General features: G+C 41.5%; 2 protein-coding genes across 3 annotated transcripts; both read right to left on the reverse strand.

Moving 5' to 3' along the window:
- Positions 1-76: 76 nt before the first annotated feature.
- mep1ba (meprin A subunit beta a) lies at positions 77-8,876 on the reverse strand. The gene is made up of 14 exons (XM_056414114.1): positions 8,672-8,876; positions 8,026-8,053; positions 7,545-7,595; positions 7,381-7,424; positions 6,204-6,282; positions 6,007-6,124; positions 5,095-5,273; positions 4,769-4,987; positions 3,238-3,387; positions 2,627-2,842; positions 1,398-1,654; positions 1,044-1,254; positions 793-969; positions 77-715 (listed from the first exon to the last, which is right to left on the reverse strand). The coding sequence occupies exons 4-14, from the start codon at positions 7,393-7,395 to the stop codon at positions 450-452; spliced, it is 1,887 nt and encodes a 628-aa protein (XP_056270089.1). The 5' UTR covers positions 7,396-7,424; positions 7,545-7,595; positions 8,026-8,053; positions 8,672-8,876; the 3' UTR covers positions 77-449.
- A 2,178-nt stretch (positions 8,877-11,054) lies between these two features.
- Positions 11,055-26,888, reverse strand: LOC130194436 (calcium-activated potassium channel subunit beta-2-like). 2 transcript variants are annotated; one of them, XM_056415470.1, is made up of 5 exons: positions 26,800-26,888; positions 14,352-14,459; positions 12,499-12,669; positions 12,188-12,383; positions 11,055-12,079 (listed from the first exon to the last, which is right to left on the reverse strand). In XM_056415470.1, the coding sequence occupies exons 2-5, from the start codon at positions 14,399-14,401 to the stop codon at positions 11,810-11,812; spliced, it is 687 nt and encodes a 228-aa protein (XP_056271445.1). In that variant the 5' UTR covers positions 14,402-14,459; positions 26,800-26,888; the 3' UTR covers positions 11,055-11,809. The 2 variants fall into 2 exon arrangements, with proteins under 2 accessions (XP_056271445.1, XP_056271446.1); XM_056415471.1 differs by lacking the exon at positions 26,800-26,888 and adding an exon at positions 21,481-21,689.
- Between the last annotated feature and the right edge of the window lie 228 nt (positions 26,889-27,116).

A 27,116-nucleotide genomic window follows, 5' to 3' on the forward strand; every position in this document is an offset into this window, starting at 1 on the left:
TTTTTTTGGCTCAATGAGTGACTGAGAACAATATGTATACGAATCAAATCGGTAATATATAGTGAGAGGAAGCGTATTCATATGAGAGATTTTATTCTGAGCTGCATTTTTGCCTTTAATTTTTTTTTTTTTTCGCTTTTCAAAACTGTTGGATTGACCCATTTGAAAAAATATAAATTTTTTCGATAAAGAAAAAAAACATTCTGTGTACTTAAAAGCGATTCAACGCTAGAGACCCTGGAGACATAATCATCATTCATTAATGCTCCAACATATTCATGGGGAGATCTTCTGCTCGGGGCTGATTTCTTCCTCCAGATCGAAGCTTCTTGTCGTTGTAAAAACGGATGCCAGGCCTTTTGTCGGCAGCTCCTGTAATAAAAATGAAGACACATTTTGGGCTTGTTCTAGAGCGGGGGAGGCGCGGTCACTTATTGCTGTGATGTGACTTAGAAACTACTTTCCATGAACCCAGGCATGTCCTGTATGATCACCACCTCGTCGCTCTCCCGCCGCCGCCGCCGCCTCTTCTCCCAGGCGTCCCGCGCCATCACCATGGAAACCAACAGCACGGCCACGGCTGCAACGGACGCCACCACAGCCGTGACCGCCGTGGGGTTTCCGGCAGCGCCCCGCGGAGCGCCTCGGTCGGCCGCGGCCTCCGCTTGGACCGCGGGGCGGACGAGAGGCCGGGATTCCAGCAGATGAGAAATATCTGAGGACAAGCGGACGAGAAGCCGTGACCTTTCAGACCTCCGGTGCTCGTCGTCCCGTCTGAACGAACTCCCGCACCTTCCAGGCTGAAGAGGAAGAAGGCGTCGTCTCCTTTGATGAAGTTCCTGCTCTTCAGTCTGCTGTGGGTGAGGAAGGAGCTCGTTCCGGTGCCCGGGCCCCGGTAGTAGTGGCTGCCGTCGGACGCATCCACTCTGGAGCCCACCTTCCTGGGATCGTCCCAGTAGAACTCGGTGCCTGGAGAGGAGGGAGGGGGTCAGGTGATTCTTAATTAATTGCAAGTGTCTTGTCGAGTTCTCCGCCCCTCTCACCATCGGACGACATCTTGCCGGGGTCGGTGGTGACCATGCGGTGCATGTTCATCTGCCGCCTGACGTCAGACTGCTGATCCATCAGGGCCATCGTCGCCTGCTGCCACGGACACGGCCACTTGAGGCGGTGGTCGTTGGGGCCTGAGGTCAGGTAGAAGTAGGTGGCCAGGTATCCCGGACGGTCGCTTTTTCCGTTAATGTACACGCCCACCTACAGAGCGCAGAGCGGTGTGAAGTGCGGCCGATTGCCCAATCAGAGCTCAGCAACCACATCTGTGCACAGCAGTCGGGTCGAGCTTTGGATTCCTTCAGGGTGGGGAGATCCATCGGGTGTTGAGGAGGCATTTTGTTTACCTGGAAGGAGTAACCTGCCGGGGACAGGAAGCGAGGGCTGTACAGCTTCTCTCCGGCCGGCGTGGTGGCCAGCAGGCCGGCGATGTTGCGGATGTGCCAGATGTGCTGAGGGCACTTTGTGGACGACAGGTTGATGTCGTCCAGAGAGAATCCTCCTGTCGACGGGTCCTTTCCCCTCACGCCCTCGAAAACCACACGGGCCTTCCGGGTCACATTCAGATGGATGTTATGCAATTCCCAGGAGCCCATGACGCCTCCTGTGAAGAGAACAGATAGAACTAGAATGGGCACTCGGTAGAGCGCATACCGTCGCATATCACAAGATTGGGCATTGAATTATGAACATTTTGGCATTAGTTGCATACCAATTGGTAAAAAGAAGATTTTGACCTTTTCATGACCTTGACCTTTGACCCGATCGATCCCAAAATCTAATCAAATGGTCCCCGGATAATAACCAATCATCCCACCAAATTTCATGCGATTCAAGAAGATGTTGACCTTTTCTTGACCTTGACCTTTGACCCAATTGATCCCAAAATCTAATCAAATGGTCCCCGGATAATAACCAATCATCCCGCCAAATTTCATGCGATTCTGTTTAATACTTTTTGTGTTATGCGAGTAACACGCATAAAAATAAATAAATATACGGCAATCAAAACATAACCTTCCGCATTTTCAATGCGAAGGTAATAAAACACTTTAATTGAGGTGAGTTTTTAAATTCCCAGCTTCTTTACAATTATTCCCAAAATCTGAAACGTGCCTTTCGTGCATAAAGGCTTATATATGGGGTCAGATAAGTATCAATAATTGCAAATACACACAGAGACTCCCAAATATTCCCAAATATATTCGATTTACAAATTGCTGAATAAATTAGAATCTCAAATGCACGCAGAAGAATTCACAAATACATTCCAATGCTCACAGAAAAAATTCCGATTGATATAAATGCAAAAGAAAAATCCCAAATATATTTCCGCATTTCTTTGTGGATTTATATGTATTTGTTTTTTAATCGCACTGCATTTGTTTGTGGGTATTTTGAGACTCCCCTCTCGCGACTCGATGAGCAAATGCGTATCTTTCAACATTGACCTATCTGTAGCCAATCAGATGTCGCCCTCATGTTTTAGTCTGTGTGCATTTCCAGTTCTTGAGACTGATCCGACCCCATACTTACACTGTTTAACACACGATATGTCGTATTTTCATTCGTGTACCTGAAATGCTCTTGAAGAGCTCGAGCTTCCCGCTGGGGTTGACCTCGTCGTGCGCCCTCACCCAGACGTTGAGGACGTCGTCGGCTGCGCCGCTGTTGTAGAGGAAGAACTGCAGACACTGGGCTCCAGGTTTGGGGTCAAGCCAGCGACTCTCCAGGAGCGCACGGCCGCCAGGTTCAACTGAGCCGGTGCTGAAGTGCATGAAGTTGCCTTTTCCTGGGAGCAGGAGGAGACAACAGTGGGGAATGTTATTTTTTTAGCTTAGCAGGAGCAGCTAAACCAAATGAGGTCTATTTCTAATAAATCACTTATAATTTGCTGTTAATCTCAATACAACAATCAATGTGCTTTTACTGCCAGCCTGTACTTTGCACAGGTTGTGCTATAAATCACTGGGGGCACTTTTGTTTTTCAATTATCTTCAGACACTAACTATCTAAGGACAGCTATCTTTGAGGCTCGATACGCCGATAACGTTTAATAACTGCCAACTGGACAACAACACAGCGAGCTGGATAATATATCATTACACCGTAAATAGTTCATCCGCATTTTCCAGGCGTTTCAAAGTCCAGGCCCTGGACATGTTATTCGCTTTGATTGGCGGTAACCTTCACACTGTCCCATGTTGGAGAAGTCGGTCTGAGGCCCTCCGCTGGCAGAACTGCGTCGTTCCCACTTCGCCTCGCCGGGACCCTGAATCATCCCACAGATGTTCCCCAGCTCAAAGTCACAGCTGTCCACAAAGGTAGAAGACTTGGCTGTGGAGAGGAAACGGTGAGGTCACACTTCAGTGCTGCACACTTTCATTAGCATTCGAATTCCTTGAATGCTGCTAAAATGTGCATGTGTAGTTGTATATGCGTACATGGAGTCGCTTGTTTTACATTCACCATTTACGGTCAACGAAAAAAGTTACAAAAGCGGCGTTATCCCTCTCCATGCACAGTCACAGACCAACTATTGAAATACATGCAAGCCACAACAAATATGAACTCATAAATTTAATACATGACAGTAATTCTGTCCCAGGAAGAGAAGCACGGGTCGCCACATTTCACCTGGAGGAAGCATTTCATGCTGCAAACCACATCTTAAGTCATAGTAAAGGCCTAGATAGTGGATTTAAGCTCTTCTAGAGTTTTAATATCTGAGAATATTAAAATAATATTAAAATATTACATATTTAGCATCGTTCTAAATTCTCAATCATGTTTTTTTTATGGCATTTTGTGGTGTTATTTATTCTTTGTATTGTGTTTTTTGTCCTTTTGGAGGCAATGAGGTTCCCCACTGGTGATTAATAAAGTTTAAATATGAAATTCAACCTGGACCGGAAAGCTTTTGAAGAGTTAGGCAGGATCGCTGCCTCTGTCAGATTTACATTTTGGCCAAAATGGAGAATAAAGCTAATCGTAACTACTCCTGTCACCCGGTGGTGATGGAGAACATGAGTGGATTTCATCCGAATGCAAAAAAGAAAAAATGTAATGTAATTTTATTCAAAGTAATAAATGCCAAACTCCCTTTGACTTCATCAGTTTCATCATCATCTCTTGGTGTCTAACACCGGTCTCCTGTGTTTGCTCACGGTCCGAGTCTCTTTCTGCTTCGACCAATACGATGTCGACAGTATATTACTGTATATTTTGTAATCTACAGTTTGACCTAAAACTCTCCTCGCTTTGTTGTTTCTACACTTTTTGAAGAAAAAACGTCCAACAGGCAGAAGTCGTGGACTATATTCTCTAAAGGAATGTACATCTCATTAGTGCGCCAGTCTTAATCATTACTGGATGCAAACTTTTTATGTGATGACATTTCTATCAGGACACCTTTGGTCAAATAAGTTCAGCTTTTATTAGCCCTCCATAAAAAGAGTGATAAAGGGAACACGATGTTACATGTTGCTCCAACAGTCTGATAACCGAGGGCTGGTATTGCAGCATAATAATAGAACTGAAAAGAGCCGATGAACTTGAACGATTGTCAGAGCGACTTTCACCTGAAGCACACTGAACTCTGACCTTTCTTGTAACTCTGCAAGGATATCATGTGAAGAAAATGATTACTAATTTAGAGGGATATTGAATTTACAGATTGTCCAAACACTGGACAGAATGGCCGTCTGAGAGGACTCACTGCATCGGTAGAGGCTGTTGAGCTTGGTGAGGTCACTGTCACTGAAGCCCATCCTCTGACCGATCACGTCCATGAAGTGGGGGATCTTGGTGACGATGCTGGGCTCGGAGGCGATGTTGAAGGACGTCTTGCTGTAGTGCATCACCGAGCCGTAGTCGTAGGGGACGCCGAGACTGCTGGACAGCGTGTCGTCGTACGTTTTGAAGTTGTGCTCTTTACCTGAGGAGGTCACGGAAAGATCTCAGCCCTCAGAGAAGCAGGCCAGGAGAGGGAAAAGCACGGGAGGAAACAGTTGCGACGGTTAAAGTGCGCGGCGCTGTAATTACCGGGTTCGATGCGATCCCACATGATGTTGACGTAGTCGTCCCGGTCGGCTCTGGACTGCTCATGCCAGAAGCCCAGAGCGTGCAGGAACTCGTGCTCAACGGTTCCCAGGCGGTCACAGTTGCGACCGATGGACAGCCGCTGCTTGCCCACATGCTGGTTGCCCACAGACGAGAAGCATCTACGGAGAAGAAGAAAATAAATGTGGACTTTTAATCCCCAGAGAGACATTTGTGCATATCTAAAAGCACACTATATCACATTACATGTCATTTAGCAGACGCTTTTATCCAAAGCGACTTGCAATAAGTGCATTTAACCAAGAATACAAACAACAAGAATCAAGAAAGTAACGCTTCTTCAAGAAAGCCAAACGAAAGAAAGCCAAAAGTATCATAAGTAAGTGATATTCAAGTGCCACTGAAGTGCTAATCTGTTTTCATTCAAGATATAGTCGGAAAAGATGTGTTTTTAGTTTCCTGCGGAAGATGTAGAGACTTTCTGACATCAGTGGGGACCTCGTTCCACCAATGAGGAGCCAGGACAGCAAACTGGACAGCAGTCTGGATTTTGTCGAGTGATTAGCTCGAAGTGATGGAGTCACAAGTCGATTGGTTGTTGCCATATTAATATATATATATATATTTATATATATACTATTAATAATGCACTTTGATTAGGTTCCTGTTCTTAAAGCAGTAATCACACATTATTTGGGCCATTTGGGGACAGCAGATCAAACTGTACTTTTTTTTCTTTTTCACTGAAAACAGCTAAAGAAAAAGACAGAAAGTATGATTTAGTGCAGCTTTAAACGATCGATGAGGATGCAGCGTTTGCATCTCACCGCTGTATGTGGTGGAGTCATGTGCCGGGACACGTCGTCGTAGTTTTGACAGTTTCTCTGAGCTCACCCGCTGCCTTTGAACACCGAGATGTAGTTCTCCTCTCCTCTCCACGGCGTGAAGTCGATGCACGTCTTCAGTCTGTACTCGTCGAACGCCTTCAGGATCACTCCCTTTGCATTCATATCTACGCGTCAGAGAAGGAAGCGGCGTCATTTGGTGCATATCCATGACAACATGGGAGGGGACTGTGCATGTTTTCCTACCCAGATTGTCCTCCAGGTAGTAGGGAATGGTGGTGGGCCAGCGATACTTGTCTCCTATGATGCTATTTCTCATGAATGTCTGATGGAAGTGGAGAAAACAAAAAGGTGGCGATGGATTATGAAGAGTGCCGACTTGAACCGGCTCACTACAGTGATACACCGGAAACCTTTTCCTCTCTGGGTTCGGGAAAGTCGTTGTTACATCTGTACCTATGCATCAATAAATAAATGATGTGGAGAAGATATTGTTGTGCTGTTGTTACATGAGTCTTATGATGATCATATTTACTCTGTTCATATTGCACGGCGTTTGTAACTGTGCAAATATGGAATCATATTGTGCAAAAGTATCATTGTATGTCAAGAAACAATCAATTATCAACATAAGCACACAATAACTGTGTGTGTGTGTGTGTGTCTGTTTGTATATATATTATATATATACAGGACTGTCTCAGAAAATTAGAATATTGTGATGAAGTTCTTTATTTTCTGTAATGCAATTAAAAAAACAAAAATGTCATGCATTCTGGATTCATTACAAATCAACTGAAATATTGCAAGCCTTTTATTCTTTTAATATTGCTGATTATGGCTTACAGCTTAAGAAAACTCTAAAATCCTATCTCATAAAATTTTAATATTTCCTCAGACCAAGTAAAAAAAAAGATTTATAACAGCTGAGTGTTTGTCAAGGCTCAGGAAACCCTTGCAGGTGTTTCGAGTTAATTAGACAATTCAAGTGATTTGTTTAATACCCTACTAGTATACTTTTTCATGATATTCTAATATTTAGAGATAGGATATTTGAGTTTTCTTAAGCTGTAAGCCATAATCAGCAATATTAAAAGAATAAAAGGCTTGCAATATTTCAGTTGATTTGTAATGAATCCAGAATGCATGACATTTTTGTTTTTTTAATTGCATTACAGAAAATAAAGAACTTCATCAAAATATTCTAATTTTCTGAGACAGTCCTGTGTATATATATATATATATATATATAACCAAATGGAATAATTAGAGGTTCTTTCTGAGGAATATCAGTGACCCGGGAAGAAAGGACACACTCTCTTTAAAATATAATTATTGGATTAAATTATATTAAATTATATATTAAAAAGAAAATACAATGTGACACTCAAATAGACATGAATATGCAGATTGTTTGTCTCACTTCGTCCAGTTCCATATCTCCCTCCAGCAGGTCCAGCCCGGCCGCTGCAAAGCCGAGTTTAATGTTAGGATGAAAGTCCTCAGAGACAAAGACAATCAATCAATACGACTTTATTCAGACTCGAGGGCCAGACAAAGCAAATCCAGACCCATGTGCTCACAAACCTTGGTTGATGTCGAAGATGTCCCAGTCATGGCCGTCATCAACATCCGTTTCTGTAGAATCAGTGATATAAACAGGGGATTACAGGATGGTTTTACTAACGCTGCAGATCGCATTGAGCCCTGCCGTGTTTACATATGTCACATATACTTTAACACTCATTTATTCTCCCATCACCATCTGACTTAAGAGGAAATGGACTTCCAGGTCCTCCTGGTGATAAGCACAGATGTATTTCAGGTGTTCAATGCTCTGACATCTCGGTACATTAAAAGTAGGGAGCAGTTGGAACTTTCTCCACTGAGCTGAATGTATGCTGAATGAAGGGTGCATTGATACGGCACAATGCACAGCCTGCCTCGAGATCACAGTTGTCTTGAAATATTCCTTATTCCTTTGTCTGAAGTGTAATTCAACTTCAACCTCGGTAATATATAATTTATTTCAGTCAAGAACTTGAAAACCATCATTTACGGGACTCACCTGTATCACCTGTTAGCTTCGCTGCTGCCTAGAAAAAATGTATTGGAGAACACATGAATCAACTAGAACGGGCACTCGGTAGAGCGCATACCTTCGCATATCACAAGATCGGGCATTGAATTATGAACATTTTGGCATTAGTTTCATGCCAATTGGATAGAAATTGACCGTGCTATGGTAAAAAAAACGATTTTGACCTATCCATGATCTTGACCTTGACCTTTGACCCGATTGATCCCAAAATCTAATCAAATGGTTCCCGGATAATAACCAATCATCCCACCAAATTTCATGCGATTCAAGAATATGTTGACCTTTTCATGGCCTTGACCTTGACCTTTGACCCGATTGATCCCAAAATCTAATCAAATGGTCCCCGGATAATAACCAATCATCCCACCAAATTTCATGCGATTCGGTTTAAAACTTTTTTTGTTATGCGAATAACACGCATACAAATAAATAAATAAATAAATACACGGCAATCAAAACATAACCTTCCGCATTTTCACTGCGAAGGTAATAAAGTGAGAACACTGATGACATGCTTCATTAAATAATGAATTGACAACCTGGATGACAACTCAATATTGGAGCGATTGTCACCGATTGTCACAAAAATCAAAACGCATAGGCAGACACGTACCAGTCCCAAGCCCAAGAACAGAGCGGTCCACCCGAGTGCCAGGGCTGCAGACACACTCTCACTCACTGTGTTGCTTCCACCGGCCTCGGTCTGCGTCTGGAGGAATGTTGCTGCTTTGTTTCTGTTCTGAAGAAGAAACACTGAAGTGCACGAGACATTCACATGATCTGATTCTTTTATGACTCGAGTTGAGGGAGATATTATACGCTTGTCATATTAATTATTAATGGGATAGTCATGATTAGTTTATCTTTCTGTTGTGGCCGCACTAACCCGCCCGCACTGGGGAGGATGTTTTGCAAGAGTTCACACACACACACACACACACACACACACACATTCGTGACCTTACCTGACAGTTAGCTTTAATTAGTGGCTATCACATAATTATATTATTATTATATTTTATTATAATAATTTAGAGGAACAGTGTTTAGGATTTATTGGTAGCAATGTAACTTAATAAGAATCAATATTTTTTTAATTTGTGTCTAATATACCTAAACTAAGAGCCATTGTGTTTTTGCCTTTAATATCTACATCGGGAGCGGCTCCTCTTCACGGAGTGCACCATGTTCCACCGACAATGTTTTTCTACAGTAGCCCAGAACGGACAAACCAAACTCTGGCTCTAATGAAAGCCTTTCACTTTTTTTCCGTGACCAGAAGGCCAGAAGGTAGTTCTGCAACACGCTGGGAAACAGAGGTGTGAGCGAAGGGGGATTCAGTTGGCTGCAATCTACAGCCTCACCACTAGAGGTCGCTGCTAGGTTATTATAGTAGGAGAGAGGAGCAGCTTTTTGGAGACCTGTATATATATACAGGACTGTCTCAGAAAATTAGAATATTGTGATAAAGTTCTTTATTTTCTGTAATGCAATTTAAAAAACAAAAATGTCATGCATTCTGGATTCATTACAAATCAACTGAAATATTGCAAGCCTTTTATTCTTTTAATATTGCTGATTATGGCTTACAGCTTAAGAAAACTCTAAAATCCTATCTCATAAAATTTGAATATTTCCTCAGACCAAGTTAAAAAAAAGATTTATAACAGCAAAACAAAATCAAACATTTGAAAATGTGTTTCCAGGTGTTTGGAGTTAATTAGACGATTCAAGTGATTTGTTTAATACCCTACTAGTATACTTTTCATGATATTCTAATATTTAGAAATAGGATATTTGAGTTTTCTTAAGCTGTAAGCCATAATCAGCAATATTAAAAGAATAAAAGGCTTGCAATATTTCAGTTGATTTGTAATGAATCCAGAATGCATGACATTTTTGTTTTTTTAATTGCATTACAGAAAATAAAGAACTTTATCACAATATTCTAATTTTCTGAGACAGTCCTGTATATACACTACCGTTCAAAAGTTTGGGGTCACTTAGAAATGTCTTTATTTTTCAAAGAAAAGCACTGTTTTTTCAATAAAGATAACATTAATCAAAAATACACACTATACATTGTTTAATGTGGTAAATGACTATTCTAGGTGGAAACGTCTGGTTTCTAATGAAATATCTCCAGAGGTGTATAGAGGCCCATTTCCATCAACTATCACTCCAGTGTTCTAATGGTACATTGTGTTTGCTAATTGCCTTAGAAGACTAATATCTGATTAGAAAACCCTTGTGCAATTATGTTAGCACAGCTGAAAACAGTTATGCTGGTGATATAAGCTATACAACTGGCCTTCCTTTGAGCTTGAAGTTTGAAGAACAAAATTAATACTTCAAATATTAATCATTATTTCTAACCTTGTCAATGTCTTGACTATATTTTCAATTCAATTTTCAATTCATTTGATAAATAAAAGTGAGTTTTCATGGAAGACACAAAATTGTCTGGATGACCCCAAACTTTTGAACGGTAGTGTATATATATATATATATATTTATATATTTATATATTTATTTATATATATATATTTATATATATAAGAAATTAGATGTTTCACTATTTGAATTACTAAAGGCACTAAAGCTTAAAGAACACAAATATTAAATAAAGCAGGAATGTATAACCTTTATAATGTCTTGAATATTGCCTATATATTTAACTGATGTGATAAGTAAAAAGATGAGTATTCTTGAAAATGGTGTCATCTTCTGAGTGATTCTAAACTTTTAAATGGCAGTGTATGTTTTTGCATGTTTTCTTTTTCAAACCAGATATTATGTGGCTTAATTCCTCCAGATATATTGAATTACAAATAATACTGAATCTACATTTCTAAGAGCCTGCCGGCAACAACAAAAGGTATTCACCACCCAGTCCACACAGGGCTCGTCTAGATGAAACGGCTCACATAATCCAAAATGGCATGATATCAAACTGTGAAACTGTCAAAATAAATAAAGATATTTATGTGTCAAACGTCATTATGAAGAGCTCACAGGCACATTGTGTTTATTGATAGTGCAATTCATTCATATAACAAAACATGTCTGGATACAACATTTAGAATCAATCACAGTCATCAGGCCATTTCCTTAAATGCATTGCATGAGGCACTGAAGTCACATTACTCTATCTGAAAGGCTGCCACGAACATATCCTCTGGTCTTTAGCACGAGACCAGGAAAGTTAGTTGTTTTTACCCTTATTGATCCGTATTTGTACTCAGCCAATCAGCTGCAGCTTCATATTTGGTGGCCGAATACAAGAATGATATCAATCTTCTCATCTGTGGGCGAGAAAGCACAGACGCGTGCTTCATTCCTTTAACAACCAGCGCCTTAAAGCTACACAACGCAGAGCTGTTAAAAACATCCTGTCACATTTGTACAAATCCTTTTGAAAACTACTGACTGGCCAATGAGAAGAGTGGACATTATTGTCACTGACTTCAACCGGTTGCAAACCAGAATCAGTTCATCTTCCAACCTGGATTTCTGACCTGTAAAAGTATATCCTCCTCTTTTCTAGCAGCGTCTGGATTGTCACGTGTCTCTGAAACGCTCCGGCGGTTGCAAGCCGGACCGCTTCTCTTTAAGGGGCTTTTCTCGCCGTGTCCTTTGGCCTCGGCCCACTTGAAGCTGCTCCGGTCGCCCCCCCCCACCCCTGTTTCCATACTCCGGGGAGCTTCCTTTTGAACTCAAGGCCATCCCACCCTTCACCTCTTGATGCGGATCACTTGCTCTCGCACATGATGGACAGGTACTGGGTCAGCTTCACCATGGCAATGATGACGATTCCTCCTATCAAGGTGCAGGTCGGCCAGAACAGGGAATGGAAGACGGTTCCCCGACCGTATATCTGTGTCAGGATGGCGCTGTCCACTCTCTCCGTGGGGTCCACGAAACACTGAACCGTGTGCTGGGACCGGAGGCGCTCCGAAATGTTCTGAACCGCCACGTGCGTGGCCGCGTAGTCCCTCCGGCACTTTGGGACGTAGAAGCACTAAAGGGAAGAATTTGTTTGTTTTTTTAAAGAGAAAAATTCATGATTGTTTACTTGCATTGGGCTTGTTCGTGGCGCGTTATTAACGGTACGGTTCAGAGTCCAGACCTCGGCGTTGATTTCTTGCGTCTCCTCGTTGTGCAACAGGCGCACCACCTTTCCCGAGGAGTTGAGGCTCACGAAGACCTGGAGACAGGGGTAACGGGAACTCGCCCGGCACTCGGTTCCACAGCTGTACGAACAGTTCACGTCGCACACGATGGTGGAGTTCACGACGGTGCAGCTGTTCTCGTCCGTCCACACGCTGTAGCGAAGGAGCAATCGTTCCCGATCAACACACTTGGTTAGTCACCGAGTGAGAACATGCAGATGAACAACATCCCAGTGAGGTCACGGGGGGTCGGGGGGCTTGTTATTACCGGTCGGCGTAGGAGCGCAGGATGGTGATTCCCAGGACGAAGTACATCATGACGGACATGACGACCATGCCGAGGCCCAGCAGTATGGCTCGGTCCTCCCCGGCCCTCAGAGCGGTCACGGTCTTCTTCTTGTCCAGGACGTCATATTCACGACTCTTTGGGTAGGCGGGTCTGAAAAGAGGTCAATATTAAAAGATAGACCTCCACAATTTTACATTTTTTCTTCTTCTTCTTTTTTACTTTCCAGTCAACATCGGACACACCTCTAGACATTAAGTCCTGAAACACGTCCATAAATGTCCATAAGTGTGTGCCGAGACCTGAGGAGCTCTGAATGGCCTTTTCTCTTTCTTTTTAATATTAGATTCATTCATTCTAAATATAATGAACTGCAGACTGGGGTGTTGCCACTCCCAGTAAGAAAGTTTCTTAGTTATCAAAAAGTAACTAAGTGCTTAGTTGGCAGGTCCGTCTTTCAATCCGAGGGTTGGCGGTTCAATCCCCGCCCTAGTCGATGTGTCCTTGAGCGAGACACTTAACCCTGAATTGCTCCCCGTAGCTGTGTCTACGGTGTATCAATCTAACATGTAAAGTGTCTTTGAGTATCTCAAAAAGCACTATAGAAATTAAATGTATTATTATTATTATTAAGTTTTGTTTAAAGAATGCGAGGCACTTGGCATCACAACACAATCGCGATGGGGATTCCTTCACCTGTGACTTCATAATCTTTAAACCAGGTATGCGTCTGCACGTCGACCTCGTGGAACCTCTTTCTCCTCATGAGCCTGAACGCTACACGAGATCCTCAGACGTAAACCTTGCTCGATGATCGTGGAGGCTTCATGTGAACATACTCCTGGGCCTCGGGAACGTACATCCTGGAGCCAATTTATTTGTCGACCGTCTTTTAAAAAGAATTGTTACCCCTTTTAATAAATAATAATACATTTGAATCATACGGTGCTTTTTACAACACTTTACAAACATTACAATTGTCATAAAACATCTGTACACTGAAAACATAGTTCACTCATTAAATGTTCTATTCATGGATTAAATGTATGAGATGTTCTGCATTTGAACCAGATAATTTAATAATTTTATTTCAGAGTATACTCATACTCATGTATGAAATTACAAGGCACTTAAATGTCGCTTTCACAAACTTTAACTGTCTCTGGCGCTTTAAATTGGTCTTCAACTGCTCTTCGTCGTTCCCTGATTACTTCAGTGTGTCCAACTCTTATTGGTTTTTGAGTGTCCACTTACACCACAGGTGTCAAACACAAGGCCCGCGGGCCAAATCCGGCCCGCCACATCATTTCATGTGGCCCCTGACAACTTCAAAGACTTATAATCACCTTTTCTTCAAGAAATATAATAACAATATCCTGTGCTTTTATTTTGAAGGTTTCAAATTAAATGGATTTATATTATATTAGAGACATTTCTTATGTACAATATTTCTACACTCAAATAAACAAATTTAGAGTTATTTAACAATATGTTGGGTCGTAGTTTATACATTTATATGTTTCAGTGACAATCTTTTGAGGGCAGCCCTGATGCAGATGTGGCCCACGGTGAAAATGAGTTTGACACCCCTGACTTACACAACAGCTGGCTCGTCACTTACTTAGAGTTCAGAGACCTAAACTGTGCCTTCAACTTCAATTTCATATATATTTCTTTCATCATTTACAGTTTAACTGATTCATCATCTTACTCTTAAAATGACAGTTCAGCCACATTCAATGACTTAGAATTACAATATGAGGTCAACTACTTTACAAACATAGTATTTTGTTATTTCCAGCACACAGACTTGTAGTATTTTGGAGATTAAATACCTGCGCTCACTTCTTCCGTCAGTTGCTTTACTTCCTGCCCACAGAAACATGCTATCTGAGGATTGTGGGAACTGGAGTCCACGGTTGCTGCTGGAGGCGCTGAGCCACCTGCAAATATAGGAGACAGTTGTTTAAAAACCCTCGAGAACCAACAGGATCGGAGATTAGAGTTTTCCAATAAAAAGTAGTGGAATGAAAAGTAAATTATTTCCTTTTGAAGCGTTGTATAAATATAGAGATAATTCATTGATCTACTTGGTTGTATATTGTTTTCCTGATATTTTGCAAGATGAGATATACAACCTTATACAACGATCTTGACTAAATGAGATGCATAAACATGCTGCATTTACATCGATTGAGAATATCGGTTTCCAACGTATTGATTTTGTGTATATCAGTCGCAGAGGGTCCCGTCTGAAGATAACATCAAAGAGGAGAAAACCACCCCTTCTGGCTGTGAAACAATGTCATCGCTGAGCGGGGCTAGCATGCCTCACAATTATTTAGGGGTTGGAGTAATGTCAGCTCTGGTGTGTGAAGCGGGCCTAATCTTATCCATGACCTCCTCTCCAGTGGAGCGCACAGGGGCATTCACTTTTAATGTCTGAGGAAATAACCCTAATGATGTCATCAGCGTTAGCTCGGATTGGGTTCTTGGAAAGAGTATAAATCAGCATATTTACCTTCGCATTGTATGCGTGTTACTCGCATAACACAAAAAGTATTTAACCGAATCGCATGAAATTTGGTGGGCTGATTGGTTATTATCCGGGGACCATTTGATTAGATTTTAGGATCAAACGGGTCAAAGGTCAAGGTCAAGGTCATGAAAAGGTCAACATCTTCTTTTTACCATACACTCAAAAAAACGATTCAAGCCCTTCTTAAATATTGTTTGATACATTTAAATAAATCAATTACAAAACGAAGATATTTATTTTGAATGGGTGTAACACAAAATGTATGAATACTTTCATTTATTAGATTTATTTAGGTTACACTCACAAAAACGATTCAAGCCCTTCTTCGAGGTGACACATTTAAATATTGTTTGATACATTTAAATAAATCAATTACAAAAATAGATATTTATATTTAATGGGTGGAACACAAAATGTATGAATTCTTTCATTTATTAGATTTATTTAGGTTAGATGGTGTGCATATCAACTCAAAATAAATGTGTTTCATTGAGGACTACCCTTTGCACATGCGCCAGCTGAAAATCAGTTGTTTACAAGGTGAAGACACTTTCAGGGCTGTACGGTGGTGTAGTGGCTAGCACTGTTGCCTTAAAGCCAAAGGTCTGTGGGTTCAATTCCCAGTCGGGGCTTTCCTTCTGTGTGGAGTTTGCATATTTTCTTAGTTAGTTAGTTAGTTTATATTTTGAGTTGGACAAACACAAATTAATTTAATTTAATGAATATCGTTATTTTATTTTAGATGTATTTGATACAAATGAGTTGGACTAACTTAATTACATTGTATTGCACTGATGTGCTAAATTTGAGTTGGAGTTGCATATAATTATTGGATGGAAACCCTGCCAACAATTTAATTGAGTTCATCCAATGAGTCATTTCTTTGAGTGTAGCACGGTCAATTTTTATCCAATTGGCATGCAACTAATGCCAAAATGTTCATAATTCAATGCCCAATCTTGTGATCAGTGGCGGTTCGTCCATAGGGGGCGCTAGGGCGCCGCCCCTCTTAAAATTTGGAGATGAAAAAAAAAGAAGAAGAAAAAAAAAAAATCTGTCAAAAAACATTATATGCCAAATCATTTAAATAGTAAATATACCGTGTTGACGCGCTAAATGTGTGTGGGAGACCGTAAGCCCCTGTCAACAACCACTTAAGTTAATGTGAAAAAATATAATATATCGCCATTATCACGGAGAGAAGCCCCTCCCCTTTTTCGGGGCGCTGGTCTAACGTGTGTGTACGGCATTGATACAACATTTCAGTCGTTTTGGCAAAGACCGGCTTCACATTGGCGGATGAAACCGGGAATCTTGGGGCGCACAAATGTGCGCACGCGATTGGATTATTCGGCAGATCAGAGACCCGTATGTTCCCTCAGCCCATAGAGCAGTGTTGCCAGGTCCGCGGTTTTCCTGCGGAATCGGGCCACTTTTGAAGTGTTGCGCGGGTTGAATTTTTTGTCCTTGGTTCGGGTAGACCTATTTTGCATGCAAATTACATGAATATCTTTAAATAAAAATCCATATTTTAAATGAAATAATTTATTCATACCCAAATCCTACCAAACTGACTCCAGATCAGCACGCACACATTTTATTTATGATAATATACTGTATCTAATTACACAAGGCCATTTTAGGACATAGGGAAATAACTGTTTAGGAAAACTGCTTTTAATGCTGGCAAACTAAACATATGTTGTTACTTTGTAGATATTACAATATATTTGGCAATGATAGCAATGCTGTTGGACTTTAAAAGCAGTGTATATGGTTTGGCACGGGCATATTTTGAGTTCTGATATTGGGCTGGTTTTGGGCTGGTTTTGATTGGCCATTGGGCTGGTTTTGTCACACAGACCTGGCAACCCTGCTCACAATGGTTTTATATTGCTGAGGGTGAGTTGAGTGAAAACGATGTTGCACTATTTTGGCTATATTCTTTTATAAAATTAACCGTTTATGTTACATACAGTAATGGTCGCAAATACGATCACGGCGTCCAGCTGTCGTGTCATTTAGACCGTCAACATATACGTTTGGTGGCGGTCTCATTGAGCCACTTTGGCACCGTTTGTTTAGCTACATCCGGTCGCCCGACGTATATTTTCCTTGTGTAAATTGTGTTTTGCGTGTCTAGGAAGTGGAAGTGCAGAGACAGATCAGAAGGCAAATGTGTGTGTTCTGTTGTCTTCTGCAGGTATGTGTTTCCTTTGTTCAAAGTTAGAATTTTCTCTGTTTCTGCTGAAATGACTCTAGCTCATGTAGTTATTTATTTTGTCCATTAGGGTCTCTGTTTTCCCTTGTATGTTACATGTCATGGTTTTGATGAGAATTGTTATTATTTAGATTTAATGTGGTCCTGTCTTCCATGGACAATGGTTTTATTTTGCTGAGGGAAGTGGAAGTGCAGAGACAGATCAGAAGGCAAATGTGTGTGTTCTGTTGTCTTCTGCAGAATAAATAAGTGCTGGGAAAATCCACCATCTGAGCCGACTTCTTCCATGCCCGTTCCACATCTGTAACATCTGCTCTGAACCTCTTTCATGTGAGGGTGAAACTTTTATTTTGCAAACCTCTAAAACCCAACCCAATGTTTCTTAAAGAATTCTGCTCTGAACCTCTCATGCCCAAAGTTACAGTGTGTTGATAGTTGTTATTGGACAGTGTTGATGAGCACGCTGTGTTCTTGAAATAAAGCTTTGGTTTTTACAATATTCTACTCAAAACCTCTTTTCTTCTCATTGTTGAGTGCTATTTAAACCGCGTCGCCCAACTGCGCCCCCCCAAAAAAAAATTTCACCAGCCGCCACTGCTTGTGATATGTGAAGGTATGCGCTCTACCGAGTGCCCATTCTAGTTCAGTTCTGTTTTTATTTATCGCACAATTCAGCTACATTAAATCCTACATCACTTCCTGGTGGGGACTCGTCCTAATATTGAGGCTCTCCTTTCTTTTCTCCCGCTGGGTATTGAACCTAAATACCGAGATGTGTCCGTGGCATTAATGATAGAAAACTCGGAAGGTATCTGAAATTGCATGTACGTTCACATTAATTCTATTTATATTATTCAGAGTAGCCTTTGCCTCCATGAAATATCTGTAGAGAAACACGTTCAGATTGACAGCCCATCGGTCTGACTGCATGTCCTCCTATTAGTGTGGAAAAACATGTGACCTAAAACAACCGCGGGCTGACATTTCGTGTGCGTGTGTTGGGGTGTGTGTGTGTGTGTGTGTGTGTCCTCACGTGTCTCCCCTCAGAGTTTTGTTGGTTTGATTTATGTTTGCTGAGTGTGTTGACTGCCTGCATACCTACACAGGTCTGCATGTGTGTCTGTGTGTGTTATATTAGACGAAAGGGAGTTATCTTTGTAAACCAGTGGAAACACACACACACACACACACGTACGCACACGTGAAATGGTATGTGGACAGCCTGTGTGAACACATGGCTGTCATTCCTTGTACAGTTTAAGACCTCTCGCGAAAATGTTAAACACGTTTCGTCGTAAAAGCTGACGTCGTAAAGGTCAGACCGCGACACCGTCACCACAGCCACGACCTTGTGTCAAAATCATCCATGTGATGGTGCTGTTGATCGTTCTATTAAAGCCATAGTACACGCACGCACACACACACACACACACACACACACACACACACACACACACACACACACGGCAGCATTGTATAGTTACTTTGATAAAAAAGTACTCCATTATCAGTCAATGTCCTGCCTTTTAAAAAGTAGAAGAACAGAAGTATTATCAGCTGAATAGGGGAAGGGCCATCAGGGAGATCGAGAATAATAATAAATAATACAAATAATAATAATACAAATAATGAAATAATTCACTTATAATAATATTATTACTTATTAATAATTCACACAAAGTTCACTTTAACTCTTGTGATGTTGGAGTGCCCTCCAAAGGGCCCTCGAGATTAATCGTAGGGGTTATGAGAAGAAAATAATTCAGCTTCACAAATCTGCTTCCATTTTTTAAATATTCTCACATCTTTAGCTTTTTTAATTGAACAGATATTTAAATGCTACTAAATAAGAAGTATAATGTGCAAATCTCTTGTTGGTCGAACTGCTAACAACTCAAAGACATTTTAAATGCGCCATGCGCCCCAGATTTAACCACCAGATTTAACCACCATATATTGTATATTATATGTATTACAAGCTTATATATCTGAGAAGTAAAAACAAACCATGACATTCAGCCAACAGTATAAGTGCATTTCTTCTTCTTCTTCTTGTTATTTAATTGTTAGTTTGGCAGTCTAGAGCACATGTGTGCCGTCATCAAACAATCACATTAAAGCCAACTGTCACATTATTCAAGAACCTTATTTATTGACACTCAGTCAACCAATATAGTCTGAAGGAGCTCAGCATCCAGATCAGTGTGAGGCCACGTTACATCTTTGAAAGCCACGGAGTCACAACACGTTGATCCTCTTCTGAACATCGGCCTTTTCAATAGATTAGCAGCTCCCTGCCGTCAAAAGTGTTCAGACAAAGTGAAATAAATAAGATTTCTTACAGACGGTCTTGTAATCCGTCAGGTGGGGAGTTCAACATGAAGCAGAACAAACAGAAGGCCAAAACAGGAAGCTGCTGGAGCAGTCGACATGACAGGACTAAATATTGGCGTGCTCCACTACACACACACACACACACACACACACATGGTCTATAAAAGTAATCGGGCCATGAATGACAGGGTGAGTCAATATGTGCTCATCCTGCATGCGTACGATGTCGGGTTGGCTGTCGTGAACGCGGTTTCAGACGGAGCTCTTAGCGGCAGCTTAGCGACAGCCTTGACTTCATTGAAATCTACACGGGTGATAAGATGGCCAGTGGTGGGAAATGTCAACACAGCTAGTAAAGAATCAAAATCTCAGATTTAAAATCCAAACTTCCTTCTAAACCAGTGTTGCCCAATACTATTTGGTTGAACTGCTTCATGCATGGAATCCAGGGTCACGGAACTCCTCCCACTATAATATCTTCATCGGGTGTCTGGGTAATTAAGTCTTGCATTGAATCAATGTGTCACTGCCACCTGGGACAGTTAAAAGCTTCACCTATCCTAACTTAATATATATGTATATATATATATATATATACATATATATATTTATATATATTGATATATAATATATATATATTACATTTGTATATATATATATATTTATATATATATATATATATATAAATATATATTTATATTTATATTTATATTTATATATATATATATATACACACATTGTTTTTAAGTATTATGTTCACCCTTTTGACATTGAACAAAGGTGCCACTCTACACTCAGACTGGGCCTGAACAATACATTTTTTTCAACATCAAAATGGTGAATTTTTTAAGTTGAGAGTCTGCAAAAATGTTCTTTCCAGAAATAAGATACCTGGTAATTATGCTCGGTAGTATCATATCTTGTTTAATAATATGTTTGAGCCCCGCTTGGGTGTTGGTATATATGTTGTCGCCCAGGGTAGGAAGTGTCCATATTTGTTAGGGGGCATTTTTTGCCACCACTGACTGAAATCCAGGGGCATTTCAAGAGAAATTGCGGGCACTTTTTGAAACTTGTGAAGTAACATTTAAACTTTGTTTAAAAATAATATATATACTTATTTAGGCTGACAGTATATGAGCGATTGTCATCCAAATAGCAACAATAAGACTATTAGGCAGTAGTCTACAGATTAAAAGTGTTTCCTTAGATTTGTTTAACAAAAAACAAACAGGAAACATAAATCAGACAATCGTATTCAAGTTTATTCTCATTTCTTTGTGGTTATTTATTATTAAATTTTTTAAACAAATATTAACAATTATAACTTACTTCTTTATTTTTTATAGTTAAAAATTTAATGTATTGATTACCTATAACTAGTACAGGCCATACAGATAGGACACACCGAACAAAGAACAAAAACAAAAAGCTTTTAAATTATCTAAATTATTAGAGGAAATTATGGGGGCAGTTGTTGCCCTTCTCCTCGTGATATCAGGAGGAAAATCATATTTCATCGCGGTAGTTTTGCCCTTTGCCCTCGTGTATTTCCGACGCTGTTGTCGCCCCACTCACCTTAGAGCAGTGTCAAATAAAGAGCAACAACACAACTAGATTATAGTGAACTGAACACTGACACACATGTATATATGGTGTAGTCTGTAGTGTGTTGGAAGAAGGGCTCAATGAAGCAAGACAGCCAGTCGAGTCAAACCAGATCACAAACAATCAGTAGATTTATCCGACCAGGCTCAACCCAACTCCACGAGGGCTGGAAATGATTTTTCTGCTTTAAGAAATCCACTTACATGTACAGTCCTATTTGTGTAGATGTAAAATGATAGGGTGATGATGAAGTGGAGCTCACCTGATTTATGATGGTGGTGTTCGGACAAAAGTCAATGGTCAAACTGTTGTAGCACCTCACTGTCTGCAACACCTCCACCCATTGCCCTGATGTTTACCTTTACCCCCAAAAGATATGTACAGTGTCACGCTCTGCCTCACAGCAGGCTCGGTCCACTTCCCCTGGCTTTACACTGTAGTTCAAAAGGTCAAGAAAAAAAAGATATGAAACTTACTAACGAACCGAAGTAACAGATGGCTAAATCTGCTGATGGATTCTGCAGTACTTAACCGAGAGCAAGCTAATGACAACCGAGGGGAAACGGGAAGCGGTCAATGGTGATCCATCCTCGAGAGCCATTCTACAAATAACCCAAACATCTTTGTAGCTGAGGTGAAAGAAGCCTTGAGATTTTGTTTTTGGCCGTTCAGCCTGAGGTGCCCGGTCCCTACAACAGCAATGTCACAGAGTTTAGGTCAGCGTCATCAGCATCTGTCAGCGGGGGTGTGGGAGGTGGCTGGACTGTGTGAATGTGGCCGGTGTGGTTTTTTTCTTTTTTAAACCTTTGAACAGAGCCAGACTAGCTGTTTCGCGTCTTTATGCTAAGCTAATCAAATGCTCACTCCATCTTTATACTCAATGCTGAGGACAGTGATAATAATATTCTCAGCTAACTCTTTATAAAAGAGGGGGAAAAAAAGCAAACTATTCCTCTAAGGTTTGGGAAAGATTGGGTTTATAGTAAAGTATGGTGTAGCTTAGGCAACTAAAACACTAAATGTTTGAGAAAGATTATAATTACAATTTTAAATGAGAAACCAATACGTGTGTGTGTGTGTGTGTGTGTGTGTGTGTGTGTGTGTGTGTGTGTGTGTGTGTCACAAATCACACACTCTGGTCCTCCCCACTAAAGTCCTGTCATGTCCATCCCACATTTTGACCTCCACACCTGCACGTTCCTCTTTGTAGCATAAAGGCCTAAAAAGCAACATGCAGATTCTTCCAATATGGATGTAATTCCCAGAGATAAAGGGATCACACTACTGCCGACTGGAGTTCTATTCATCAAGTGGCAGAAATAAAACTGTATTGGTGTCATCAGGATATTCATGTGGACAGCTGCTTGCTAACGGCTGCCCACACGTCCACGTCAGCCCGGCACCGCGCTTCTTTAAGACACACTGCCGTTGACCTTTTAGTGGATGTCAGGTTTCTGACACAGTAGCTTTGTCTCTATGTTTATATACGAGAGGGTGGGCTTGTCAGTGTCTTGTAGCACCTTAGCTTACCACTCCAAAAGTTATGTCATGTATGTATAAAATAAACTGATTTGGATTGTATGGATTCAAACGGCGTAACAATGTGATGTAAGTTATGCAAGACTGTAAAAAAAGGAAGGAGGAGGAAAAGTGATAATTTCACTTTGACATGAGTGCTGTCATGCAGAGAGCTATTTATTCACCTTTCTTACAAGCGTTAGAAAGGTCACGGGCAGCATGTCTTGAGCTGTCGAAACCACGAGAGGAATGTCCTCTGATGTGGTCACTCATCCGTCGCCACGTTCTCTGACGCACATACTGTCCTCAGCTCTCTGACACGTGAACCCCGCGCGGCCTTTCTGGGAGGCGAGATCGTCGGGGGGAGTGGTGACGGCACAGGTGCTGCCGCTCTCTGTTATACACACACACACACACACACACACACACACACACACCGACATGATACCATGCCTTCGAGTCATATTGTGTCTCTTGGGCCACATGGCAGACACACAAACAACAAAAAACTACTCGTATAGTTGATTTAAAGTTCTGTGTTTGTTCGACCCTTCCACTATTCCTCCCTCCCTCCTTCCCTCCCTCCCTCCCTCCCTCTTCCACTCTTAGTGGCTTTCTCGCTCTTAATAATAATTTCTTTGCTCCGAGGGTCTAATAAGGATACTTATGGAGTGAGTTGAAAGCCCGGTATGTCTCTACAGGGGGCCACACACACACACACACACAGCTGTGATGTCATGGTTCTGTTTCTGGAAGGTTATCTGAGTGGCAGGTGGCTGTATTGCCACCTGCCTGATTGCAGGACCGATAGGAGGAGCCTGACACAGCTGCTGTGGGGAAACAAAGAGCCGGAATACAGATTACAACGCGGCCGCTGTAAATTAATAGATACACATGTAGGATAAAACCGACTGGATGTTGCTGCTGTCACTGTCGGCACTGGCAGATATCGGCCCAGCACTTTTTCACGAGGAGAAATGTGTTTTTAGCAACAATGCTAGATCATTTAAAAAACGTGAAAATTTAAAAACAAATAGAAACATGCTTCAAAGGAAACAATGTGCTGTAGAAAGCTAAAACAAAGACATCTACAGCAAACAGTCTGCGAATAGAGATTTGATGAAAAACAAACCCTGATAAAAATACAACAGCAAAACGCTGCATATCCACACAGCGGGCGACTGTGGCTCCATCAGTCGTCACTTTCTCCTCTAGTCCATGTTAATGTCTCACTGGGCCAGATGCACACATTGCACTGGTGCGAATGGGTCAAGTCCAGTTCCCATTTTACCACTAACACAATGAAAGCGGAACAGCTTGATTCAAGAGAGAGAGAGAGAGAGAGAGAGAGACTATGCGGGAGAGTGTGTTGGTTTTTGAAGCGGGAAGATAAGTGGAGCAAAGAGGTGTCCTAAAAAAAAGATATACAGTATATTTTTTACATTTGGCTGTCGTATATTTGACCTGACCGGCCACATGTTGCACAGAACCATCTGAGAATCTTTTGATAAGATCGGTGGTTGGATGAACCGTGTGCTCATTAAACCAGTCGGGGGGGAAAGCAAAAACATCTGTTTCGCCGTGTCGTGTCACACACACACACACACACACACACATTAAGACCCTCATTAGCTTGCCGGGCACAAACGCGTTACTTGAAGATTGACAAGATGGATTTTTGTGTGATATGTGATCCCTCAATACTCTGACTATTACTTTAAGACAGATTACAAAATATTTATATTTAAAACATTTATTTGCAACGAGGCACAGGTAATTACTGGACTCTCCTCTTTTTTCGTGCCCTCGGACGAATTTGTCCACTTAGATGCAATATTATTTTACCAGCCAACGCTGGCTACTGCTGTTTGTGGAAACCTGGTTGGTTGCTATTATATTAAATAAAATGGTGTTTAATCAGTTACTACGAACACATTTGTGATATAGAAAGCTGGTTGCTATCAGAAGCTCCAGGTAAAACCATTTACTCAGAACTTGCAAGGGCAGCTTGATTTCGCTTAAGGCTCCTCTTGAACTGGATATAACAGAAAGTACATTGCGGGAGTAACAATAATTTATTGAATTAGCTTAATTCAATTGCATTCTGTCCATCTGGGATGGTGGAACAGGCCACTTTGATATTAATAGACATAGCGATGGAAACACAGGTATCTGTTTGTGAAGCAAAAACGCAAAGACAAATTACCAAACTGTGTTTGAGGATACCATAGAGAGTTGGAAAGAAGGCACGCTACGCTGTAGCTAGGATGAGAGTTAGCTTGTCTGATACATATTTTGACATGAGTGTGAGAATGAGTGCTAATGGCGGAGAAGCAGAGACAGCTGCTGTTAACGGTGCAGAGCAGACCTTGTGTCTGTCCACAGTGAGGTCCCGTTAATGGAATCATCCAGACTGCTGGGAAGTCATTGTAGTGCATGTGATTTAATTAGTTTACAGTAGCTTGAGAGCTAAACAGTTATTTTTAGATCGACACATCTTAAAGAGGTATTTAGGATTTTGTTGTTTTCTTTATGCTTTTGTTTACTCCCTAAAGTTTCAAATTATGACAATAATTCTTTAAAGAACTTTTCAGTTTACACCGTTTGCCAGTGGTGACAGTAAATATAAATGGCTTGTAAATTGCAAGATCATATACAAATTCTGTTTTTAAAAGAAAGAAAGAACCTTTATGTTGCTTTATCCATTGTGCTTTCCCTCCAATGGGTAGCTGAGGTGCACTTTAACACACACACACTCACTCACACACACACACACACACAATGAGCTCAAGGAAGCGGGGTGATACATGCTTGATCATTATCTGTAGGTTTATTCGGCCTCACAGGTTTTGCTTTATACTTCCGGTCTTAAGGGTTCTCTATGGAGAGGCGGAGTCCCGCCTCTTCTGGCCGACCACCATGGGAACTCATCTTTCGTAGTCACAAATGGATTTGTACCCCATTTGAATCGTGCCATGAGTAACAAATGTGGTTGTGGCAGCTGTGTGGGGTCTCTAATTGGCCTCGGCTGCTGGCTGATTGGAAATCAGCCAGCAGCCAACGCTGCTCCCTCAAAAGGAGCAGTAGAGAGTGAGGTAAAGAGAGAGAGAGAGCAGAGCTGAAGCACAGTCTGCTGGCTGAAGTGTGGTAAATTTAGCATGTTACCTAACAGAAGCTCATTGGTGTTGGCTAGTCCTTGGTGCTTTGGGGGGAAACCCACGGGTGACGGCCACAGAGCTGTTACAGTGGTGTTTTCGATTTCAAAGATAACTTTACACGTCAAGAAAGTTTAATTTTGTTGTAAAACTGTGGAAGTAAAAGACTGCGGGGAAAAAAATCTGTTATTAGAAGGACTATATTACCAAAATTAGCGACGTCTCTGGCTGAAGCTACAATGCCGGTGTGTTTCTTAACGGGATCCTTTCACACGTAGAACGGCTGAGTCAATTGTTGCTCGTTCTTATAAACAAAACAACAACAACAAAATCACATGTTTGTCTCCAAAGTTTGTTGTGACGCATGAACACACAAAAGTCTGGAAGGTCGCCCTCAACCGAACATTCAATCCGCGATCTGTTGCTCGCTGTCCTCGTCTCTTGAAGCGCCGGGAGGGAAACCTCGTGCGCCTGTCTCCCAAAGCAAAGAGAAGCTCGGGTTACCACACACACACACAGAGGGAGAGTGACTTCATGCTCAGGTAGACAGTACGAGACAGTACCGCTGCTGTAGGTCAACGCTCGACCTGGCTGAGAGTTTTACTCTGTGCGGAAACATTAAAGCAACAAGCCTTCAAACCACCACGGTGAGGGCAAAGCTCACGTGCTATGACATTAGAACCAACATAAAACACATTGCATTGATTTGATTTTAAACTCAGTAATTGACACCGAATTTGTGGAATTTGTGTTATCTCCACATATTAAGTAATTCTGAACCGGCCCAAAACTTTTGGGCAGTGTGATCAAACAACTTCTCGAACACCGAAATGCCATTGGAGGGATTTTGCTCCCCTCAAAAAGTGTTCCCGCCTTTCTTCATTTTTGTCAAAACTGTCTAAACTTACCTACAAACGCTGCTGAAGTCAACAAGTTTCCGGGCTGCAGGTGTTCATTGTGCGGCTTAATCCCAATTGCCCTCTAAACGGAGCCGACGCGCGCTAGTGTGCCGACCAGGGACGGAGCCGCCCGCAGCATGCCTCCCATGCTGCAGACTGACGGACAATACAACACTGCCCCTCCCTGCAACGGTCAGTGGGTGATGATGATGGTGATGATGATGGTGGTCTGTGGGATTTAGAGGGGGAGGGAAAATGGGGGAGTAAAACGGAAGATATGAAACTTGTGGGGTACAAAAAAACAATTTAGGGGATGGACAAAATTA

This window comes from Pseudoliparis swirei, chromosome 5 (assembly GCF_029220125.1).
Source record: "Pseudoliparis swirei isolate HS2019 ecotype Mariana Trench chromosome 5, NWPU_hadal_v1, whole genome shotgun sequence".
Taxonomy (NCBI): Eukaryota; Metazoa; Chordata; class Actinopteri; order Perciformes; family Liparidae; genus Pseudoliparis; species Pseudoliparis swirei.

Excerpts from the sequence above, each read along its gene's own strand:
- LOC130194436 (XM_056415470.1), bottom strand. The coding sequence starts at position 14,401 with ATGTTTCTGTGGGCAGGAAGTAAAGCAACTGACGGAAGAAGTGAGCGC. Across the intron at positions 12,670-14,351 it reads GACGGAAGAAGTGAGCGCAG|ACCCGCCTACCCAAAGAGTC; the intron begins GTATTTAATCTC and ends ACCTCTTTTCAG. Across the intron at positions 12,384-12,498 it reads CTGCGCTCCTACGCCGACCG|CGTGTGGACGGACGAGAACA; the intron begins GTAATAACAAGC and ends CCTTCGCTACAG.
- mep1ba (XM_056414114.1), bottom strand. Across the intron at positions 1,255-1,397 it reads CGGCAGGTTACTCCTTCCAG|GTGGGCGTGTACATTAACGG; the intron begins GTAAACAAAATG and ends TGCGCTCTGTAG. Across the intron at positions 970-1,043 it reads CGGCAAGATGTCGTCCGATG|GCACCGAGTTCTACTGGGAC; the intron begins GTGAGAGGGGCG and ends CCTCCTCTCCAG.